This window comes from Diadema antillarum, unplaced genomic scaffold, assembly GCF_040938485.1.
Source record: "Diadema antillarum isolate AM-2024a unplaced genomic scaffold, OU_Dant_1.0 seq00002388_RagTag, whole genome shotgun sequence".
Classification (NCBI taxonomy): domain Eukaryota; kingdom Metazoa; phylum Echinodermata; class Echinoidea; order Diadematoida; family Diadematidae; genus Diadema; species Diadema antillarum.
In genome coordinates, this window is record NW_027273000.1 from 32,846 (window position 1) to 58,109 (window position 25,264).

The 25,264-nt window shown below is 38.8% G+C and overlaps 1 protein-coding gene across 1 annotated transcript; it reads right to left on the minus strand.

The window, feature by feature from the left end:
• Positions 1 to 4,850: 4,850 nt before the first annotated feature.
• On the minus strand, positions 4,851 to 11,277 carry LOC139714697 (alpha-ketoglutarate-dependent dioxygenase FTO-like). The gene is made up of 6 exons (XM_071626370.1): positions 10,254 to 11,277; positions 9,216 to 9,397; positions 8,017 to 8,166; positions 7,100 to 7,219; positions 6,062 to 6,186; positions 4,851 to 5,098 (listed from the first exon to the last, which is right to left on the minus strand). The coding sequence occupies exons 1-6, from the start codon at positions 11,275 to 11,277 to the stop codon at positions 4,924 to 4,926; spliced, it is 1,776 nt and encodes a 591-aa protein (XP_071482471.1). The 3' UTR covers positions 4,851 to 4,923.
• Positions 11,278 to 25,264: the final 13,987 nt, after the last annotated feature.

The following is a 25,264-nucleotide window of genomic DNA, read 5'->3' on the forward strand; positions in this document are numbered from 1 at the left end:
ACGTGATAGTGGTAAGAATCTTTATTTAATGTTGGACTACTGAACAGATACTCAATGTTTTGCTGCCAAATGAATCTGGTACTGGAATATGCATGAATGCATCCTTGCACTAGTTTTAGAGTGCTTGGAAAATGGCAAGGGTCGTTTTGTGTAGAACTAAGATTTTGACACTGAAATGTGTTGATTGTAGACTGACCGACTTAAAGTGTGTCAAAATGGTATGAAGTCTGTCCATTTTTTGATACCATGTGTAACTGCACTGTTTTTTATGAAAAAAAAAGAAGAATCACACATCTTTAATCAATGCATTTTAATGTTGAGTAATTTTCATTTTAATCTTTCTTTTACCTCTCATGTACCGTGTAAAAGTTCCAAGGGTTTGTCTTTGTTCAAAATACAGCTGTAGTTGATTGTAACATTTATCATTTACATGAGTACAGGGTTCCTGACTTTGGTGCTGAAATGGTATTGATTTATACTTTGATAACAATGAATGTATTTTTTTTTTAAGCAAAGTAAACACACTTACAGATTGTCTTGTACTTTTAGGGGCAGAGTAGGTAAGCACAAGTGTGTTGACTTTCCCATCTTTTTATTTTGTGGACTTCCTCAACTTGCAGAGTTGTACTTGATGTAAAGTATGGTACCTATGTAAGATGTAAAAGTATATGTATTTCATATATTATATCATATAGCACAGCATACTGTTACATTTATAGTTTTAATATAAAGTATGTACTGCCTGATGTAGAGCAAGTCCTTGTATTATATTGCAATAGAAGAGTGACAAAACGTAAGTGAAATTCTTGTGTATGAGATACAGTTCGACCTCGATTATCCGGCCTCCTTTTATCCGGAAATCTCTATTATCTGGACGCGTTCACGCAGTGAAGGACTTTTTTTTAAATCCACAAATTGAGAAAAACAATGACTTTAAACTCAATTAAAATTTCTACAAAATTCACACGATTTACCTACAAGATATACTTTATTTTTGTGAAGAAGGGACTACAATTTTGCGCAAGCTAGCATAGATTACACCACCGTTGCTGGGTACGCTACCTGCCTAGCTGCCAGTGCACTGGGACGGCAGCTTGGACGGCAGCTACATACATTAACATTGTGTCTCCCATATCCGGCCAATTCGCTTATCCGGATGAGCGCTGGTCCCGACATGGCCGGATAATCGAGGTCGAACTGTAATAGAATGTTGTTTTATCAAAGTTATATAATATATACAATATATACTTGTACTGTTAAACAACAGCCTACGATACTTGAATGGGAGTTGGCATATTGCACTAAGAGAAAAAACAGGAAATTTTCAGTCAACAAGGCAAATAAGCAAAAAAAAAAGAAGAAGGATATTCTTCACATGAAATATGTTTATAAATATATGTACAAATATTTATTTTGTTCATATCAACAATAGCATAAATAACTATACAACTGTATAATTTGTTTTGTTTTTATTCATTATTACAGCATCACATACTTAATAGTCCACGTATTTAATGTTGCATTGATATTTTAATTGTTGTAGGTTGAATTGTTGAAGTATCGTTAATTACTAAGAAAGAAAACAGACAGAGACATTCTGTGTATGAAACAGGTAGGGAAAGTACAATTCATTAAAAAAAAACTGATGTCCAGATCGTAGATTGTTGTCAGTACACAGGTACGCGTACATGATGTATATCTGCACATTACACCTCTGGTGCACTGTACGACACATTGGTGCAAATTGATTGGTCACAATGTCACAACTATTCCAGCTTTCCATTTTTCTTTTCCACATTCTTGAAGGTGAAGAAGGATTACTGAACACATTCCAAATCACTTGAGACCAAAGTACATGTACTACTGCTAGTGGCAGCCAAGTGAATGGCTTGCGATTCAGGCACGATTAGAATATTGAGGAGCTTAGAGCCGTTAATGTGTAGATGTTTATCAAGGCTTTTCGGAGTTTTTCAAACAATTCAGCAAAGAAAAGAGTTAATTTCTTTTCACAATCTTGTTAAAAAAATGTAAACGTTTGTTATCTCTGAAAGAGAATTGTTTATTGAGCTGAAGGTTCGTTCACACTTTTTGATGCTTCAGGCTATGTTTAGACTAACAGCATATATCATAGAAAGGGCTTGCATTAGATAACTACACCGTATTACGTCAGCAAGAAAGACCTAGATAGTTTGAAAAAGATTGACTGTTTTTCACTGCTTTTCCCCAAAAATGTACTTTCAAGTACATTGTATACTTGGGCCCCATTGCTAGAAACTAGACTTGCATAATACAACTTCACTTTGATATTTGCTTACGAAATCAAACGCAAGCCCTTTCAGCAATGCAGTTCGTTCAAATGCAAACTTGTGTGCGATTTGGGGGACTTATGTGTGATTTTTTTTTTTTTTAATTTAAAAGTTGTGTTTACATGCAAAGTTTCTAGCAAGAGGGCCTCGGAATTAACCAACACCTTTCAGATGATTCATTCACACTATGAAAATTCAAAGGATTACTGTATACATTGAGGGCTACCGTCCTGCCATTTAAATGTCTTTCTGTCTGGGTATGAAACAGAAGCATGACATAGTTTTAAAAATATGGCTTAGTCTGATTCTCATGTGAACAATTGTTGCATCGCATTTAGAAGTACTTAAAAGTAAATAGATACAATGTACATTGCTCTGTAGTACACAAGCCAGTAACTGCATTGATACACTGTACACGTATGTATATGAAGCGATACTTTATATTGATAAGAAGTAGTAAAAATGCTGAATAAAAAGGTATATCTCTTTACCCTTTCTAAATTGCTCTGTTTTAAAGTTGTCTGATTTTGATGGTTTCTCTAATGTACAGTAAACATGCATGGGACCTGACACATCTGTTCACTTGTGTGAATGTCATCAAAATGAACAAAAATAAAAGTTTCTGACATTACTTCACATCCAGTGAATGACACTGCACAAATATTACATAAAAGACTAGAGAAACAAAGTACAATTCCATGTCATGATCCAATTAGTTTTAAAGGGGAATGAAACCCAAATATACCTGTCCTGTTGATTGAGTGAATGCAGCAATATGAGTAGAACTCGTCAGTGATGGTTTGAGAAAAATCAGACAATCCGTTCAAAAGTTATGAATTTTAAAAATTTCAGTGCCATCATTGCTGGATGAGAAGACTACAACATTTTGTGACGTTAAGTATGCAAAATGATGTAAAGAAAATGTAGAGACAATTCCACAGAATAACTGATATATATTTAAAGGGTAATGTAATTCCCCCTCCTTTCTGAAAGCGGTTAGTCAAGTGCTCTTTTAATATGCTAGAAAAGTGAAAATGTATTGAATTTTCTTTGTTTTCTATGTTTACATCGTTTTCCATACTTGACGTCACAAAATGTTGTAGTCTTCTCATCCAGCGATGGCGGCACCAAAACTCCAAAAATTCATAGCTTTTCAACGAATTGTCCGATTCTCCTCAAATAGTCACTGATGTATTCTACTAATACTGCTGCAATCACTCAATCTACATGCATATTTAGGTTTTATTCCCCTTTAAATCGGACCTAAAATACAAATGTTGTAATTTTTTTCATTTTTGCATGTTTCACAAAACAAATACAATGTACTGTACAAGTAAAAATTTTCATGCAGATACAGTAAGTGTACGTTTTTGCACTTGGCCCAATGCGATGAATTTTGCATGTGTTTAATTTTGCGGACAGTCATTGACAATTGAGTGAGGACTTTAAACAGCTCACCACTGCCATTGGAAGTTAAGGGCTTCAGTAGCACCCACACTATGCTAAAAGGTTACTGGTTATGAATGCACTAGAGGACTGGTAAAAAAAAAAAGTAAAAGTGGAAAAACATACCAGGCTAGCACTTACACCCCTACACTGCACCTTCCTTAAAATCAGATATAGAATAATATTACATACATACTTCTGGTAACAAACAAAAATGCTTTCATTTTCATGTGAGTCTCATGTTGCCCGAAATGAGCGAAAAAATTCTCAACTCTGCAAAAATTTCCACTTTTACAGTATTGTTTGATACCAAGTATGCAAAGTAGATTGAGTAACGTGTCCCAGGGACGTCAAGACAAATCTTAATTACATTTTCTTTCCATATCTTATGACACAAAATTCAAAAGGAAAACTTGTATCCTTCACAAACGTTTTTCATGGGGCAATAAACATACACGTAGTTGTTACTTTTAGGGCATATAGTTGCAGGTGCTAAAATTATTGACCCAAATTATAATTTTTATATTTTTTGTACACCAACTGCTGGGACAGTTGTCAGTTGATGGCAACATTAAGTGGCTAATTTATGTGGTTATATTTCATGATTTACATACTCTCTTAGGGAAGTCAAGTTTTATATTTCACCCCCAAAAAAGGCAAACATCCATATAATATATCACAATCTATACGTGGTTGCAATCATACAGGACTTTTCGATCATGTGGACAGTGACGCCATTCTCATACTAGAACGGTTCCAAATGGCTGCCGCTCACTTGTTACGTCCGCGGTGTTATCACTCATTTCGATTTTCAGCGCACGCCATTCAAGACGTACTGTTATGACATCATAGGATGTGAGGAAGTGAAATCCTTAGAATACGCATTCTCGATTCTGGCATTGGACGTGCTGGAGAACATGGAGCATGCACAGTTCCTTTAAATTACGTCATTATCTCACCGTCCACGTCAAGGATGTGAAATCAACAAGTCCTTGATAACACTTCGGTGAAAACAGGTGACTTTTACACAACTGCACAACTCTCATTTTGTGTCCGACTTTGGTGAAGCTTACACCCTTCCATTAGTCTGTCTCTACCTTTTTTTTTTAAAGTCAACTGGAACGTGGCATTGAATTGCATTTCATACACTAAAAATGATAACAATCAAAAGTTACTGCTTAGGTGGGGATTTCCCTTGTTGCACCTCCCGCAGCCTAGCTCTCAGCCTCTTCAAGAGTTTCACCAGGTTAAAGGGCAAAGGTCGTGAGGGGTCACCGTCATCCCAAGTGGGTCGGTAGATGGGGAGTCTGTCTGGTTCCATGCTGAGAAGGACATCACCGCTGAACCTGTTACAATGAAATATCCCATCATTATGATCATTTTTTTTTCAATTTTTTTATTATTATGCTGGCTATTCAATTTTCCTACACACTCTTTGATTGAATCAGAATCTATTCTAGTAATCTAAACAGAAATTAATTGAATCAGATATACTCTTACACTGTATTTATCAATTGCCTTTCCAGTGGTCTATACAAAAATATATGAATTTTATGAGTCCAAAGATTTTGGGAATGTGTCACCTCAACAGCATGGGCCGTGCAGCGGTGTGTTCGTACCTTGTGTTACGAGTCCCTCTCCCGGTTCAATGTAACATGAAGTATGGGATGCCACATGTGCAAGCATGCCCATAACACTTGCCATTGAGCAAAATGAATGAATACATCAGTGCTTCGGTAAGAGAGATTACCAGCTTTAAGTCTCCTCAAGAACCACTGTTCAGATTATTTAAAATCCCCAGTCCACCCTGGTGTTGAGCAGGGTAAATTTAGTTTGAATCTTCATGAGTGTTTGTTTCATTGATGTTTCAGTAGGTCTTTAATAACAGGAGAAAGATAACTTCAGAGCTAAGAAATTTGAGGGGTGGACCCACTTGATTCTGGTCTGAAAGGGAGGTCAGGGTGAAAATTAAAAAAAAAAAAAAAAACCCACCTTCCACCTTGTACTTGGCTGTAGAGGATAAACCCATCAAATCTCAAACCACATATACTGTATGTGGCTTGGCGCTGTAAGCTTCCATTTCAATTATTTTATACTATTCATTTTAATAAGCATTTCGTACTAGGTGCTGGAGAATGGGAACGTGTGAAATTCATTTTGATAAATGTCATTATCACGTTACAGCCCACTGTGAGAAGGAGCACATTCAAAGCTTCAAAAGGCCTCATTGTGAACAATGGATTGTATGCTACACACCGAAAGAAACTGATACGGACATGAAGTTCAATATCTTCAATGTACATTTGTACCTGTTGGTCCACTCACATCGTAGCCTCTCCCTGGTCTCCAGATAGGGCAGGACCGTTGTGAGCAGGGTTATGACCTGGTCTGGGGCGGAGTCTCCCTCAAACGCAGCATCCACGGCGAGTTTGGTCTGTGCACAGAAACACACGAAACTCAAATCCAGTCTGGGCCCTGCTTCACTGGGCATTTTAATGTGGTTCCAATATTAATACATTTAATTGATTGTAGCTACCATGCCAACAGTTATGCAAAAAAAAAACACACAAACAAACAAACAATTACCTGTAACAGCATTCACTGTTCTTTGAGTTTTAGCTACAGTAGCTACACCATATACATCTTAAAAGAACTTCAAGTCTCTATACCTGTGGTTCAAGGTTGTTCTACAGCTGTTATCACCATGTCAATGGGTATCAAAGTAGAGAAGCTACATGGTAGGTACCTTGTATAAGTTACCCATAGGTTAGGTGCACAGAAAGTTGGAGAGTTCATTACATCTAGAAACACTCATTGGTTGTACATGGAAAATATCACAGAAAGGCAATATCCTTTCATGTTTTGTTCACAATAAAATCACTTGTACAAGGCCACCATGGCTTAATCCCTACAACTCTTGTATGATTTGGTGCAGATGATGTAATTTTCCTTTTAAAAATTCGATTAAAACAAGTTAGAGTAATCATGACCTGTGTGCAACAAGCCGATGTGAAAGTTACGAGGCAATGACATCTTCACCTCATCTCAATATTTGCATGCGTGATCGAGACATGATATGTCAACACCTGTAATAACAAATGGAACTTTGAGATTCCAGAACTCATATTTTGGGCACTCCAATTAAATGACACTTCACTGCCTTTTGTCTTTGTTTCTGGCTTTGTTTGGTTTTGTTGTTGTTGGGTTGTTTTTTGTTTTTTTTTTTTTGGGGGGGGGGGTGATACACAGCACACAGTAATGGTAGCATGAACACTATGTGGATTTTCTCAATAGACAAATGCAGATGAGTTGATAAGATTGATGTCATTGGTGATGAGGTGAATTACCATATGCTCCATCTTCTCCCAGGCTAGCTCCAGCTCCTCCATTGGTTTGATCCAGTACGTCCTCTCGGCTGCGTGCCTCGCGCCCTGCATCCAGAACTGCCTCAGCCACTCAAACTCCACCTGTGCACGATGAAGAGCGTGATGCCTGATGAGAAAATCATTGCTACTTTACAGACTAAACTTCCTGTGCTAGTGTGTTAGGCATAAAGTTCCAGCACTGACTGCAATTTCTTTTCTGTTTACTTAAAATTTAGGCAATACTGAGAAGAGCTGGAGGGTTTCTGCTATTAAGACATGAAGATTTAAATCTGCCTGGTCCCAAGATATGTTTCCCTCTCCTATTCTCTACCTTTACCACATATATGATACACCCTTCAAAAGTTTGAATTTGTTTTTCTGCAAAGATATCTCTTACCATTTTATTTTCTTTATACACTGACTTTACCTCATACACTGTAAAAGAAATTTCTAAATGGCATCCTTTTCTGACAAGTATATAAAAGAAGAAAATGCAAGAGCATCACTGAAGAAATTAGGGTGAAAAGAATAATACAATTGTTACAAAGCATATCTAGATGCAAAGATACCAACAGAATCACACTGTACAAAGATAGTATGTTCCTCCAACAATTCAAGCACATCCAACACCCAAACTTGATTGTCTTAAGTGTGTGTCTAATGTACTTCATATACATTTCCATTCCACAAAATTGAGACAAAAACCACATGTCTTTAGTTCACACATTATGTTTTGCTGTATTCTACCTCAACAAAATTTTATATCATATGCCTAATGTGACAGACACAAATCAAAAGCAAGATTACACCACCACAAAAAAGAAGGAGAGTAATAACGAAAGTTTGGGAGAAAAAAAGATGAAAATTTCAATGTTCTTGGAGAGGCAGAAGACTTTTACCTCATTGTGGACCTCCTCTGCCAGGGATATCGCTTCAGAATCCAAACTCCGCAGTGAAAGTGGTCTGTTGGTACCGTCATCTTTATCAACCAGGTTCTGGAGAGCCGAGGCACACCTTCCTCGAATATATTCCAAAGTGCTCTTGGTACTCTTGAATGGAAACGTTGGACAATGTCAAACCATAGCTTCAATTACCAAGTTCCCCCCCCCCACCCCACTTCCCCTAAAGTTTATGTGTCCCTTTTGCAACCACGAAAATTTTATTCTTTTCATAAGCTGGTATATTGTAGAGGTAGGTATTTCAGACTTACCTTAGAATAGTGCCACTAGAAAATTCTTTATGATGGAAGGGGAAGAAATATAAATAGTGAATTTATTCCGACAAAAACAAAAATCCAGTCATTATTCTTGATACAGAAGGGAAGCACATCCTTGAGTGACAAAGGGGGTTGGTTTTTCACTTCTTTTTTTTTTCTTTTTTTAACTCTTGGTGTATCACCCTAAAATTTATACACGAAGTTGGGAGACGCTAATTTTCAACCATGAAGATTTTGTGGTGTTTGCGAAAGGGATATTATTATGACCTGTAAGAGTGCATTGTTGGTACAATATACACGGCAAGCATGGCTGTTGTGCCAAAACAAACAGCGACCTGTGTCAGGCATAAGCAGCCGATGGTCACTCGACATGGATCATAATCATATGAACATATTTCAAAAGCATTCCTGTTGTCCAAAGTTTGGGAGGTGAGAATATGATTATTCTGCAAACTGATCTCTTCATGTAAAAGTTTGAACTGTTCCATGACTTCAAGCATGCCGACTTTGAGTTGTCTGCCTTTCCAATTAAGATGAGGTTTACCTCTGTGAATTTTCATATTGATCCTGAGACAGACACAAAGCCCTGATGTACATGGTTTTTAAAAGTTTTCTGTATCCTTTTATTCTCAAATGTTTGACATAGAGGCATCCTTTCAACCTCACTTTATATCTGTTGAATATTTGCAGGCACGATACATGGTTTTGAAACATTTTGCAACACTGAATTTAAGCGAAAATATGGTCTAGGACTTCATCCCACAGTGTTTCAGACTTTCTTTCCCCTTACATGATTTGTGAAAGAGACAAAACAAATCCTTTTAATCATCTATAAAACCATTGCTCTCGATGTTAGATTCTGTTGGTTTGGATAGTGCTTACATCAACCACTCTATGCGTGGAGGCGAACCTGGGAAGATCCCCTGCGATGACGCAGTGCTGATGCGTGTCATTGAGGTCTGCCAGCATGAAGTAGGCGTCGCCAGACTCTAGGCGGGCGGCCAGACCCTTCGTCTCTGCATCCCAAGGTTTCCTTATTCCAACCATCCAGTCTCTTCCTGGTTCTAGGATAATAACAAATGCGCCGCATATATATAAGCTGCACCAACAGTAATACCAAGCGTCAATTGTAATAATAACATAAATCATCATCATCGTAGTCATAATACCTGTCATCAGTTATCATGATAGCAATATCAATATAATCATTCTTATTATCGTATACTGTAAAACGAGGGATGTTCGCATGCATTTTAATTTCACAAATTTCGCGAGAGCCAAGATTTGCAATAATTAAAACGTACGCAAAAGTTCTTGCATACACTATATGCATTGAATGCCAGTGGCAATTCAGGAAAATTTCATGCCGCGAAAAAGGCTGTCAACTCCAATTCTTGAAAATGTCACGCTGTGAATATATCACGTTTTACAGTATTGTATCTCATTTCAATTATTGATATCATTCATAATGCATAAGTTTTCAATGAAAGCCTCTTTGGCATCACCACTGCTCTCTACGAAAGCCAGGGCTGCCAAAATCATCATCATTCTGTACCCATTATACAGCTGTGGCAAGAGGGACAAGATTATGGGCAACACATCTCGTCAGATGATGAGCGCAGAGACAAGATTCAAACCTAGAAATTTGTTCTTGATGCTCCAGTGGCGCTAACAAATGGGCAAAAGACTGAGCAAACATGGACTTTCCAAACACTCCGTAAACAAAATCACAGGTCTATTGTAATGAAAACATTTAACAAAGTAAGCTTGTCTTCATGAAAATGCAAGTGGGCTTGCAAAATTGACCTCTTCCATTTATGCACTGCATGATTTGATCTGTCACAGCTCACTGCAGCTATTACACTAGATTCAAGATTCAATCAGTTTATATCAGCCGACTGCGGCATTAAAACTACCAACCTGGTGACTCATTCGCTGGCTCACACGTGTAGCTGTAAACGGCCACCGTGGACCCCCGGAGGAGGTTGCCGTCCATGTGCCACGACACCGCCAGGGGCCCCATGCCATAGTGCGACTCCGGCCTCAGGTCCAGCCCGGGGTCCATCGGGTCCATGAAGTTGATGAGAGCCACGTTGAAGTCAATCCCTTCCTCCACGGAGTGGGCCCTGGCCCCTGGCCTCCGGACCTTCTTTGGGCGTTGACCCCATCTCTCCTCCTCCCTGCCCTCCTCCCCATCCTCAGGGTCCTGCTTCCGCTTGCTATAGCGTACAGAACTGTCAAGTGCATCACTCGTAATCTCTTTATCAACTGGAATCGTCTCCGCAAAGCTCCTTCCATTTGATTTAGAAATATTCCTCTCATATCTACCTCTGTTGGCTTGTTCTGTGAGAGGTTTATGCATTTGTGCTTCGGCAATTTCTGCTATCTCGATGTTGGGATGGTCTACTTGGCTCTCTTTGTGAAGGCATTCTTCATGAATGTGATCTTTGGTCTCAGCTGCTTTGACTGATTCCTGATCACCTTGTCCAATCTGTGCGGTATTTTGCCTCTGCCCACTGTGGCTGGCACTCTCACCAGCTTTTGTGCTGCTGCCCATTCTCTCCTGCAAAATCTGCCCCGACGTGGACTTCAGGAGGGCATTCAACCTACCCACGATGTGACACGCCCGCTCCATCTCGTTCAGCTCCCTCTCCTCTCTGTCAAAGCTCCACGGAAGGGCGAATATCCGCAAGCCCAGGTACCGGTAGGTCATGCCGGGCCGCCCGACGAGAGCGCGGGACACTGGGGTCTGGGCGTGCCTTCCCCGAACCACCACCCAGTGCCTGGAGAAGAATCCCTCCGTCTCCATTTTGTTGAAGGCCCATGCCACGTCCTCTGCCAGATTATGGGGGAAGCTCGACTTGCGTAGGTGGACAAAGTCTGGGTAGCTCTCCTTCTGCTGCAATGGACAGACATAGTAGACAGTTAAGCTTTGCTCATTCATTCACCTTAGTTCTTGTATCATGATAGTGGGATTTCATCGCATCTTTTCAGCCCTCCACCCCAACCCTTCATAAAACCCACCTTAAAAACTGCCCCTGAGTGGCTGGAGATCTGCACCCATTGCCATCCACATAGACTTTTTCTAAAAGAATCATTCCACTTCACCAAAAGCAAAATCATGAGCAATGAGTTGGTGGAAGTTCAAAAGGAAACAAACAAACAAAAAACACAACTTATTATTCATCTTTGTTTTTCATAATACTTGCACTGATGTGTCTCTTATCTTCAACCACTTTATTTCATAACTACGTGTAATACTGTTCAACTTGGGGAGACTTCCCTTTATAGGTCTCCTAACATCCATTACCAGTACATGTCGAATTTTGCTCCTGTGAATAGCTATAAATCACAAACTTTGGAAATGTTTGTTTCAGGAGTATATATTGCTTCATGAAAGATTTTGAGGAGTGAAGCTTTGTGGGTGCAAAAAAAAATGAAATAAATAAATCCTTCAAATCATTTGATACATATTTCGATCAAACTTTTCCTGAACTTGTGATGTAACAACCTATTTGCATCAGCAGAAGTTATATCATGACCAAAGGACTGGAAGTGGATGTCAGAGGGCCTTCAAGCAACAGAGAATCTGCATGCAAAATAGAAAGTACGATGTACTCATAATGTCTTCTACGTTTCTACTTGCAGCACCCTGTATTTTTTTTTTCTCATGAAGCCTTCAACTCTGTGCAAGGCTACCCATGTTCTCTCATTTGAAGAAATGTCTTATTCCAGAAAAGCCCGCTGCATATAACACTTAATGGATAGATTCCAAATCTCACCAGGTCCTCAAAACCCTCTGTACCAGACATGAGGAAGGGAAGGTATTTGTTGGCAGCAATGGGCTCGTTCATTTTCTGTCAGAGGGGGAAAAAAATAACAACACACATTTAAGCAATCATAGACAAAAGTAAAACGCAGCTTGCCAATGCAAAACAGACTTCATTGATGTAAATAATGTGGGTCCCAATTATCATTAGTGTGACTGAGGTATAGAAGTGAGCCCATGATGTACAGTTAGTTGTTGATATGAATTTTCACTCACAAAGCATTATTGACTGTAACCTGAAAGCTTATCATTGACAATAAACAATGACTTTGATTAAGAGATTAGAGTTTCTTCCATCAATATCTGTTCTTTTCCTGTATAGTCGGGTTCCTTATGTAATTTCGCCGGGTTTTTTTGGAGAGTATCAAAATTATACATTTTTGGAAAGGTTATTGCATAAGCAATCAGGAAAACAATGTTTCCATTTGCGCCGATACCTATTTGGCAGCCATCTTGGATTTTTCCAAAATGGCCGCCGTAAAACATGTTTTCTTCAATAAATCGGCTTCTAAATAACCCAGAAATTTGATTTTGACAGCAAAACTACCATTTTCAGGGCCGAGAAATCCAATGGTAGCAAAATGGATAAGCTAAATTTAACAATAACCTCACATAACTGACATTTTCAATTTTATCAATCGTTTTACAAGTGACCAGACATAAACACTGCAATAAGCTATATAGTGTCCATGGCTGTGGGACCAATGTGATCATCATAAGAGAAATGGATTTATAATGTCTTAGGCATCTAAGAAGAATTCGAATGGCAGAGGAAACCACATTGAAAAAAAGAATCAGATTCAACTCTGAACTTGCCAGACTAACATTTCCAAGTTCATTGTCTGTATTAAGTAATCAGATATAAATGTTCCACTACCCCAAATCGGTCCAGGCGTTTTAGGCTGTGCTACAACTGCCCCCCCCCCCCCAATTCTTGACCATCAGTAGCATGATCGCGAAGAAATTTGGCATGCATGACACCAGTAATCTACACGAATGTGTCATAAATTTTTTTGAAACAATAAATTGTTAGTCTTTGATTATTAATTAATTATGCAAATTAAGCCCAAAATCATATTTAGGTCTGATTAGATAATTGAGAGTCTACTTTTTGGTTCGTATATCTGTTGTAGCATATTCAACAATTGTACATCATAACAAATTTCTAAAAGCCATTTAATTTCTACTGTATTTCATTATTTTTTGGTTTTCTTATGTAATTTATATTTGTTTTTGTCTTTTGTTTTTCTTTTTTATTGCAACTTGACACTGACCATTTTTCTAAAGTAATTAGCATAAAATTGATAATCAAGGTGATTAATTGTATAGGGTTTTATAAGTTGTGTCTAACCAAAGAACAAGCATGATCCTCCTGACAGAATTGGTTTAATCTCTGCGGCAGCCAACTTTCTTTCCATCTCATCTCAATCATTGTCATCGTCAGTTTCATTTTTGGTCTAAATACCCTCATTATTTTGACACTCGCTGCTGCCTCGGCACAGAAACAGAATGGTTTAAAAATCTTTGCTGTAGATTCAACCATAAACTGACATGTTCTATTTTATTAACTGTTCTACAAGTAATCAGACTTACATGTCCATTTTGGTAGTTAGTGTCCATTACAAACCAATATACCCCTATAATGTCAAATATTGGTTTATTCTTTAAAGCAACAACTTTCTCCACATTATCATAATCGCCATTATCGCCACCCTTCAGTCCATACATAAATTGCGCTTGCTTGTTCTTATTATTGTGACACTCAATGTCGCACCAGCAAAGACATCCAGGGGAAACAAAAAGTAAGCTAGATTCAACCATAAACTCACTTGAATTATGTCTTCCGGTTCATTGATTATTGAACAAATCATACGAAAATGTTCCACCGAGGAGAAAACATGCTCTCCATGATAGAAATTGTTTAAATCTTAGAGGAAACCATTTTTTTTATATCAAAAAGAAATCCAGTGGTAAAAGCTGATGGCCATACTGCAGAGGACCAGCAATGCTGGTGGGTCCTCTCACTCTGGATTGGGTATGGACTCTTAGGATAATGATGTCTCACAGCTCCAAGGGTGGGAGGTTGCTTGTCAATTTCTCCCCTATTCTTGCAGAAGAGATGCCATCACAGTTCCGAGATACTCCTGATGTAGATGCATTTGACTTAGTAAGCTGCACAGACAAAGTTTGTAGCCAGCAACCCAATTTCAGTCCCGTCATTCCCTGTGAAAAGCTTCTACAGAGAACTGATTACATCTCTTCTGCCTTCATATAAACTTGCAGCCAGGTTGCTATTCTTAACATATTCCAGTGTTGTCAACACAAGTGAACGCATAGAAGATTGGCCCTATGGCTCTCCAAGGTTCTATATCCCTAACCCAGAGGACATGAATATGGACGTGTTCTTCAACATGAGCTCGAAGTTTGCTAGTCATAAACACCAGTGACTATATTTGCTATGACTTTCAGAACACTAACAGTGTGCAAGAATCTTCTGTTAATTGATTGAGGCACACTTAATCAGAAGACGAAGGAAAGAAGAAGAAGAAGAAGGAGGAGGAGGACGAGGATGAGGACATTCTGTGTCTGTAGAGAAGAAAACCTCTGCATTTAATGAGTTTCGCTGTGATGCTAGGACAGCATGGAAGTTCTTTCAGCTGGTAGCATTCTGATAAGCCTTTACAGGTAAGAATGGTGCTCTCCTCTCTTTGCAAGTTTTGGTCTTGACTTGACAAAGTGCAGCATATCTACATGGTGTGTAGTGGTAGATAGACTCTAGGCAATGCCAATCGGTAAGGATGGTGCAACCGGTTCTCAAGTAAACTCTGCCTTCAGCATGTTCAGGTTGTTATACCATTAATCGTGCCATAGGTGGTTCCTTTCTCATCAGCAGTGTCCTCTGACAAGTCTGTGATATCTATGTGGCGAAGAACGCAAGGCACCCTTGAAGAATGGTGGTACATACAGACCATGGAACATTCTGGTGATTTGTACGAAACCATTGGCAAACGCACTTTCCAATCAACAGAATACAGCGATAAGACACACAGTCTACGCAGGTGTATGTAAGCCCTATTTTCTGAGAAGATCCATCAGCATTGATCTTATTATCACTCTTGTCACACCACACCCCCTTTGGTCTGTCACATACACTGAAGAAAACTTGTAGGCAGTGATTCCTACATATCACTTATATCACAAGTTGCCCTAACATCACCATAAATTCAGCTCAGTGCTGCCTGCCTACAACATCTCATGGCATTCAAATCAAAGACAAACTTAACCCTAACTAGGCCGCGACGTTTCATGACTTTTTTCTTTCAAGTCTCCCGCATCTTTTGACACCAAATTTGCGATGCCCGGGCGCGCGGTTCCGAAATTGCGCATAAATATGTTTGTGCATGTCAGACCAAAAATTGCTCAAAAACATGAATTTGTGTACAATTTCAATGCAAGCTGTGCTTTCAGGCAAATTTTATAAAAGCATGATTATTTTGGGATTTTAGTGATTAAAATCAATTAATTACATGTTTTCTTGTTCGGAACAATGTCGCGGACAAGTTTCATCGAAAAAACAATGAAAACTTAAAGTTGAAAAAACAAAGAAATACATAAGAAAATCAAAAAAACAATGAAATAGTTAAGAAATTTCTCCTGATGGCACAATTTTTTTGTTTTATATTTGCTCAAGACACTAAAAAGAATATTTACACAAAAACATCTGCCCACTTTGAGCTTTATTTAGTGATTTATACGAAATTATCTTATTTCATGCATTGATATTACGTAATCTCTACAAAATTAGTAAGCATTTGCAAGAAATGCTATAGGAAATGTCACAACACACATGAAACTAGGATCATTGAATTCTCTGACCCTGAAAATGGTAGTTTAGCTGTCGAAATAAAAGCTCTATGTCACTTAGAAGTCGAGATATATTAACAAAATCATTGTTTATGGCGGCCATTTTGTAAAAATCCAAGATGGCGGCCATGAAAGATTCGGTGCAAATGGAAACATTGTTTTTTCTGATTGCTTATACTGTAACGTTTCCAAAAATGTATAATTTTCATACTCTCCACAAAAATCCGACGAAAGTTAAAATTGTAACATAAGGAACTCGACTAGTATCAAAACTGCATGAATATTTGTCTAATTTAACATTTTTCCAATGTAGAAGTGCGCTTGTTTGGCTATAAAACTGCATGAATATTTGTCTAATTTAACATTTTTCCAAAGTAGTAGTGCACTTGTTTGGCTATAAAACGTGTATTAGGCCAAGTAAAAAAAGAAAGTAGTTTCTCGTCCGGGTTTTTTGAGCAAGGCGATGAGGGAGGTCCTTACTATTTGATATCTTACTATTTTTTCGAGGATCGTCAAAATGAAAGTAATATGTGTTTCTCGTCCGGTAATTCTGAGAAAAGTAACGAGAGAGGGCTTTACTCTTTTCTATATCCAATTTATGAAATGAAATATCACTCTGTTAAGTGGTAGCTGTGTTATGAAAAACCAGGTCCCAAGTGTATGTCTTGCCTGCACTCTCAAACATTGTCAAACAAATAGATATATGTACCATACTTTAAATGAAACTTCATGCATGCAGAAATACATTTGCTTTTTCTTTCCAGTACAGATGTCAAGGGAAAATGACCATCTTAATACTGGTATTTAGTGTTGTAATGGCATTTCTGATACCAGTGTACTTGCAATTCTGATGTATTGTGCTATTAATTGAAACAGGTATAAAACATGTCTTTCAACAAATGTACGACTGAAATAAATTCCATGATATTCAAAACACTGCTTTATTTATTGTGTTTGTGACATTTTGTGTCCACACAGCTGGTACATTGTATGTATATGCATTTCTTCACAGTACAATTGTAGCACATTCAACTGGAAACTGGCTTGTACAATTGCAGATGGATGTCAAAATGATACGATTTATGGCATTATAGCATTAAACAAAGATGTTTCTTCATGTTCTAAAAAGACATTTGATAATCACTCATCATTTGGATGATGATTGTACAAGTGGAAACTCGATATAACGAGATGGTCGGGTACGAGTCGTGTTCCTCGTTATAGCCGATATCTCGTTATATCAGTAGGCATAAAAGAAGGCATAACATAAAGACATTAATTTGCACACGTGGGACTACCCATCATCTTTCAATCAATACTGATAACTTGCTAATGTGTGTGAGGTAATTACTCACCTTTATGGGTAAGAAGATGTTTTTTTTTTTTTCGCCAATGAAATCCGATATCAAGAATGTTTTTCTTATTAATTGGAGAATAGATACCGGTATTTGAATTTGTAAATCTACATAGCTTGCGATTGTGTGAAGATCGTCTGTGGATTGGTATGTGGTTATGGTATGGGTGTTGTGTGTGGAAAGCTTGAATATGGTCTGCACAATGCTCTGTGTGTGTGTGACACATTCTGTATGTACATTACGACTGCATGTGTGTGTGTAGATGGGGAATTCCCTACGTAGAAAGCCAATCACAGCATCAGATTGCCTCACACTTGCTAAACGTCATGATGATGTCATGTATACGGCCGTCCCACCACATTTTCTGCATGTATCAGTGCGCACACACACACACACACATAAACGTGCAACATGCGGTGATAGCTGTAGAGTGAACTGTCATGAAGAAAATGTGTGTGTACAAGACAGTTTTTGGCGCATCGAGCTTTACAATCTCGGACCGTGATAGCACAGGCGAAGTTAGCTTTACCCGAAGACATTTTGCTTTACCTCGCTATATCAGGTTTGATTGGCTATGTTTTTCTTTGTTTGGAAATCACAAAATTTATCTCGTTATAGCAGTTATTTCGTTATAGCCAATCTCGCTATAAGAGTAGCATTTTACATGGACTTGTGTGGAAGGAAATTTGGGACCGGGAAAATTTCCTCGTAATAACCGATATCTCGTTATAGCAGTGTTCGTTTTATATACCGAGCTTCACCTGCCCTGTATACCACACTGCAGATGTTACGATTCACGGCCGTGTCCGTGAATTTACGTCGTAAAGAAAAGTATCCCGCAGAAATACGATACAAACCAGAATCCGTGGAAAAGTTATTTATTTTGTAGATACACCCATTTTATAATCCACATTTGCTGGAAAAGCGCACTCATTTTCTCTTCAAAATACATCGCCGTCAGATGCAACGTTACAGAGCAGAGTGTATGGGCCTCTACACATTCGAATGTGTTCATGCGTGCGATGACCTGGGGACCTGATTTGGACAGCTAGCAAGTTACAGACACGGCCGAAAAAATAGTAAATATCAAAAAAGTCGATGCGGCATCTGAAAATCGATGCGGGCGGGGAGCGGGCTGGGACGAGAATTATGAATTTCTTGGTATTTTCAGCGCCATTTTGAAAATAGTAAATAGTAAAAAAATCGATGCGGCGGCCAAAATCGATGCGCGCGAGGACGAGAAACTGGTTTCTTTTTTTACTTGGCCTTAAAGATGTACAAAGCCATCAAGGCAAATCCATGATGAGCTACATTTGAATTTTGCTGACCCCATTCACTTTGGGTGCCCTCATACTATATTTACAACAAAAGAGTTCACAAGCCCGTCAGCGCACACTCTATTCATACTTCATGGTCATATGCGATCAATATTTTGCATTATTCAATGGCACATTCAGATGACTGTCTGGATCTGTGGAAAGGGGATACGTGTACTGCTTTGACTGTTTTCGCACAGGCGAATTTCTTACCTGTCCGTTCTCTGTCAACGGGCAAAAAGAATTTTGTTTGGGGGCATAGGTTCTTAAGGAAGCTCTTGGAGAATCACAGGAGGAATGGGTTAATATAATATCTTTTTCAGCCATAAAGGGGGGGGGGGACTTCAGTATGCCTTACAGTTGATTTTTTATGCACTAATAGCATTGCACTTGACCCATTGATTGCATATGTCAGGAAGGTATGGCCAGGGCATTATTTTGAATAATCTTTTAGCTAGGAAGCCCCCAAACCCAAGTTTTGGCCAGCATCATAAATTTCACTCAGTGACACTGTAATTATGTACTTCTAACTGTCAGGTGTGTAGACCCGGTAGTTGCGGCGCAGGGGCGCTGTTGGATGAGAGTGCCGATCACCGTTAGCATTGATACAAAGATTGCCGAAGTTGAGCTGTCATCACGAGTTAAGCGCGGAGGTGTTGCTAGGTAACATTGCCTTCGTTGTCTTCTCTGCGCATCACGCAGTCTGTGTAGTGATGCCAGGCCAGGTGCGTGCTTCTCAGTATGACATCGCAGAAGAAGTTGGCTATTAAAAGCTGTCATCCCCCTCAGCCGAATCATGAGCCAAACTGTGATCGGACCACCGACTACAGTGGATCGGACTTCTTCAGACTATGGAAATGGGTCAAACTAAAGCGTAAGCACTAAAGGGGAGTCGTACGAGAGCAAAACCATATAGGCCTCTGTAGGAAACTTGTGCCGTGCGCCTGCGTACGCATTCAACTAAACCACCGGGTCTATGTGCCTTTAAAATCAAATAGGTCGAAACAAGAGAGAGCAAGGGAGAAAAAAAATCCTTGTATTTGTGTGATGGTGTCTTCATCTTGTAAGACATGGTATAGATCTAGAGAGACTCTCAATCACATTATGCATTAAAACACAGTGACAATGAATCCACGGGTAACAGCACATGGTATTGAAGGTGTGGGACTGTACATCAGAAATTTGGTCGCTCTGCGACTGGACACGACTCACAACTTTGAGGAATTTTCAGCATCACAGCAGTCATCATTCTACAAAAAGCTTACCTTTCTTGTCCTGCCAAATACTCTTTTCTTATGCTTGGATATTTTTGACAAGTATCTTAGTTGTATGTGCCATAAATTGCACATTCCGCTCCATGTTCTCAACATCTGTACCAGTTTTGTAGTGCGCGCACAGCTTAGCTAGCTAGCTAGCTCGGTCTCTTGCCGCGCCGCCCGGCCCACCGGCCAGCCGGTCGACGCGGGGACAAATCGGCCTCTCGCCTCGCGACACCCGTGTACTGTAAAAACGCATTACGGGTAGTTCTAAATATTATCACGACTAGACTACACAAGTGCAGTGTACCAGCTTACAAACTTCTTTCTGCCTTGGCTCTCAGCTCAGGGTACTTCAGCACAGAAGTAATGATTGTTATTCGGCGGACCATGAACCTACAAAAAAACAGGTCCATGGTAGCACAAGGTTATGTTGATAACTGAGCAAAGAGATGGCCGTAGCAGACGACGCACATCCGGGACGCACATTGTACAGTAAACAGGCAATGAAGAACAGACAGCTGACAAAAAATAAAGGGTCGTCAATGTATCTCACCGGAATTCAGGGTTGTTATTATTATCACCTATTTATTCATTTCGTACAGGAGAAGGATAGGAGAAGATGAGAGATAAACAGATATGGTACTTTATTTGGTAAAATTAAACAAAGAAGGCTTACAAATACTACATCCAGAGACTCCAACCCCAAGCACCTTCTGATCTGGAGATTCTCCCGCCTGAAACTCCTAGCAAACGGGAGACCCAAGTTTATGTGTGCGAAGCGCGAAGTTCCTAGGGTTATAGATGCTCTCTGGTGCTATCTAAGGCTTATTTTTGCAACATACGATAGCAATAAGTAAAAAATCCTTTCCAACGGGAGACATTGAGCCAGGGCGGGAGAAATTAAATCTCAAACGGGAGAACGGGAGATTTTGCAAAAATGGGTTTTCGGCGGGAGATCTCCCGTCGAAAACGGGAGAGTTGGAGTCTCTGCTACATCTAATTTTCTTAACTCTTTCAGATCAACAGAATATAAGAAATCATGAACTCAGAGAAAATGCTACAAACTTTATGTATTTCATTAATGATATGAACTTGTAAGAAAATCAAAGTCAGTGTAATATAGCGAATTTCTCCCAACCTATCCTACCTTCACCCAAGTCAACAAACTTTCACAAGAAAGAATGAACATGGTATATGTGTTACATATACATGTGTACATATAGGCTCTATAATTGTATTCATGTACATCTCAATATACACCCTGTTGGGTAGTATTCTGCACTATTCAACTGATTTTTTTTTTACATTGCCAAGATTTGTTGAAGTAAAACAAGACGAGTTCCCATTGGGCATGTCCTTTCGAAAAACAAACAAACGAACAGGGTGAATAGTGTGTATGCAGTAATTCTTATTTGCATATTAATATCGCATTCCACATCCGGGATCATAATCAAGCTAGAATGTTTGGGGTGATGTTTGTTACTTCAAAGGTTCATTTATCGAAAAATGATATAAGGTTTGTTATTCTGAAGATTCATTTATCTGAAAATGAAATAAGTTTGTTACTATTCTGAAGCTTCATTGTATACTCTGAAACGAAGAAATCATGGGGGGATCGGTCATTTGCACATTGACGTACCTTCGTAATGACAAATCTGTAGAATAATAAGGAAAAGTAGAAATTACGGAGTGCGTAATATATGTCCCCTCCGGAAGTAGCATTTTGTAGCAAAATGTACAATATAGGTAAAAAATCAAGGTCAAAGGTCAAAATTCTGTGTAGAAGTTTTGAAGCCCTCACCTAGTGCCATCACTTAAAGCAAACGGAATCGAAATCGGGTTAGAAATGGCGAAGGAGTAGCATTTTGTAGCAAAATGTACAATATAGGTCAAAGGTCAAGGTCAAAGGTCACAACTGAAATTCTGTGAACAAATTTCAAAGCTCCCATGTAGTGCTATCATATAAAGCAAACAGAATCAAAATTGGCTCATAAATGACAGAGAAGTAGCAAATTGAAGATTTTGATCACACACGGACGCACACACAGACAGACGGACAGACACACGGACACACACACGTAGGGAGCCCGTTTCATAGTCCCCTGCTCGAACTCGTTCGGTGGGGACAATGAAATGTAATGGACTATTTCACCCACAACGTCTCTCTTGACCCAGGCATAAAAAATGAAGGGTACTCGGAAATGCTGGGTTGTGTACAGTGGCAAGGCCCACTGGTAGAGCAGGGTCAACACTGGAATGGCTACCCAAGCTGACTACAAGACCATATTAATCACTATATCAAATCTAAGTACTGGTCAGTGATTGGTCACAATGCAATCATGTGACTAATGGAGCAAGGATCGATATTGTTATGTTGGGAACAGTGACGTCAGGTCAAGTATTTTCATACCAGAATTTTACTGGTTGCCATCAGGGTTAGAATGAAATGGTGAGTGTGTGTATGTATGTAGACCATGTAGTATACAAAAAAAAAAAAAAAAAAAAATTGCTTTGTCTATTGTAATACGATACTTGACATTCCTTTGGGAGTTATATTCTTCCCTTGAGGTAATATTTTCCCTCATAGCAGAAAACCTCAGGAAAATATAATTTTTTGGGGAAAATATAACTCACATGGGGATGCTAAGTGTTAAATTACACCTCTAAAAGGGTAATAAGTGTATATTATCAATAAAATAAACTAAATAGAGTTATTCAGTACATAATGATGCAGCCATCCTTTACGCACATTTTCATCACAAACATAAGGCAAGTGGTTCCAAACATATCAGTCACCATGTATTGCAGTTCTGCATCGTTTTATTGACTTCAAAGCCAACAACAACAAAATGCTCATATTCTGAGACCTGAACAATTTACTTACATCAACTTCCCTTTGTACAGACTATGCATGTCATTATCTTGTCAACGTACATAAAGTATGATACATATTAATATCTTACACTCTTCATCCTCTGTGTTTATGTGATACACATATCAATATACTACAAATTAATACACAAAGTGTGCTTACACCATGGATGTAAAGCCCCGGTCACACAGCACTCCACATCTAAATCACGTACAAAAAGTTATGAAAATTTGGTGGACGTGGTTGTAAGTGGTAATTTTTTGGTCAATTTTGGTTTGGCCGTGCTTTGTACGGGGTATGGCCTTTGGCGGCTGTTCCACTGCTGAAGCACTGCCTAAGCACGGCTAACCACGTTCAGCCACATGCATGTACGCGGAAAAATCCATTTGTCAGTGATAAGCCGCTAAACCCACGCTATTTCCCGTGATACCAACGCGTAACACGCGTCAGATGACCGTGCTCTGCCCATGACAGACCGCTAAACTTTCGCGTCTTACCGCGTCTCCCCAAGTTTTAATCACTGCCGGAACACGGATTATCACGTATGTTTCACATGTGTTGCACGTCTTTACCACGTGTGCCACCCGTGGTTGTCTGCGGAATAAAATTTTGAGTAGTTCAAAACTTTTTACTGCATCCGATGCTGTTCCGATTTTCACCCCACGTCCTGCCACGTCTATAAATCGACCGTAGCTCGTCTTAAACTCGACATCAACGCAAACAACATCATCTGCTTCACAGGAGACCACTTTTTGACATGTTTTGGCCGTGATTAAGCCGTAAAGTGCTGTGTGACCGGGCATTAAAACCATTTGGGGGATTATTTTTTTTCTTCGAATGGAATAGACATGTGCTGTGTGTGCAATGATACTTTGATTTAGACTGATTTCAACACAACTATCGGTACAACAATTCCCCAAATCTTATGTGTAATCCTTCCATACTCTCTTTCCAGCCACAGAGCTGGATCTGATTTGGCCTGACATAGCAACTAAACTGGAATAAACACAGGCAAATGAACATTATAACAAACAAAACAATGCTATATGCTTATGGGACACTTCATCTACCAAGATCTTGAATGCATACAAATGATAAATATATCTGTGATCATATATTATTATTATTATTTCACACTTTCGGGTCCTTGTCACTGATTTTGATAATGGTTTGTGTATCTTTTGAAATATTTAAAGTTATAAGATATCTATGATAATGTATATAATATACAAAATATTTTTGATTGTTATATATATATGTGTGTGTAAGTATTAGAAGAATTACCATATTGGATGATATCGAATGATTTTAATTTGATATGAACATTGAGTTATTTATAGAGAGAGAGAGGGAGGGAGTGAGAGGGAGATGAGAGGAGAGGGAGAGAGGGAGAAAAGGAGGGAAATATAAACACAGTGAAACATACCTAGGAAAGAGGGATAGGGAGGGAGTGAGGGAGAAAGACAGAAAGAGAGAGAGAGAGGAAATGGGAAGTAAGATAACAAAAAAGATTGATTTTTTTTGCAATCTGAAACGTATATGATGATATTGTGCAATATAAATCTCGCGATTCTTTTTTCAACTGTAATATTCAATATTTTATAGAATAAGTCGTACACTTCATTTGAGTTTGTTATGGATATTTATGTGTGTAGTCCATCTGTTTGTGCATGTATTCCTCTTTTGAGCTTTTTTTATGTATTATTTTATATCATTTGCTGTAAACCATCACAATTCGGCCTTTGGATGCGACGATGTTGATATCAATAAACCATTTCAATTCAATTCAATTCAATATTCATCACTCATGTATGATTATCACACAACACAGGTTTGTTCTAATAAGGTTTTTCTATTTTTTTGCTTGAGGGAGTTGTCACTTTGAAACATGGAAAAACAACTAAAATATAGCTGTATATACTAAGTACAGTAAAATGATTAATGAATTCCTTATCCCTTTCTCAACAGAATCACAAATTTTGCAATGTTTTTCAACTTGAATGTCACAAACATATCAGCGTTACACTACAAATCAATTGTACATCTATCATCATAAATAGTAACTCATACAAAAATAAATTTTAAATATGTATGTGTTTTTTTGGCTTATTTTACACATAGAACACAATTACAACATCACATCATTATGACAATTACTCCAATGAAAGCGATATTTTGCTTCAACTACTGGTATTATAGTTTAAGTTTGAGGAGGTATACACTGACCACCACTTAGCTGGAACAATAACTGACATAACTATCGCATATTGTGCGCAGGAAATTCCACAAAATTAAGACTTGTTGGGATAAATTCATGAGCTTTCGCATTTGGCGATCCCAATCTCCCCCTGCCCCTCCTCCTGCCCCACCTCCTGCCCCTCCCCTCCCTCCCCCCCCCCCCCCAAAAAAAAAAAACAGTGGTCCACAACCACACAG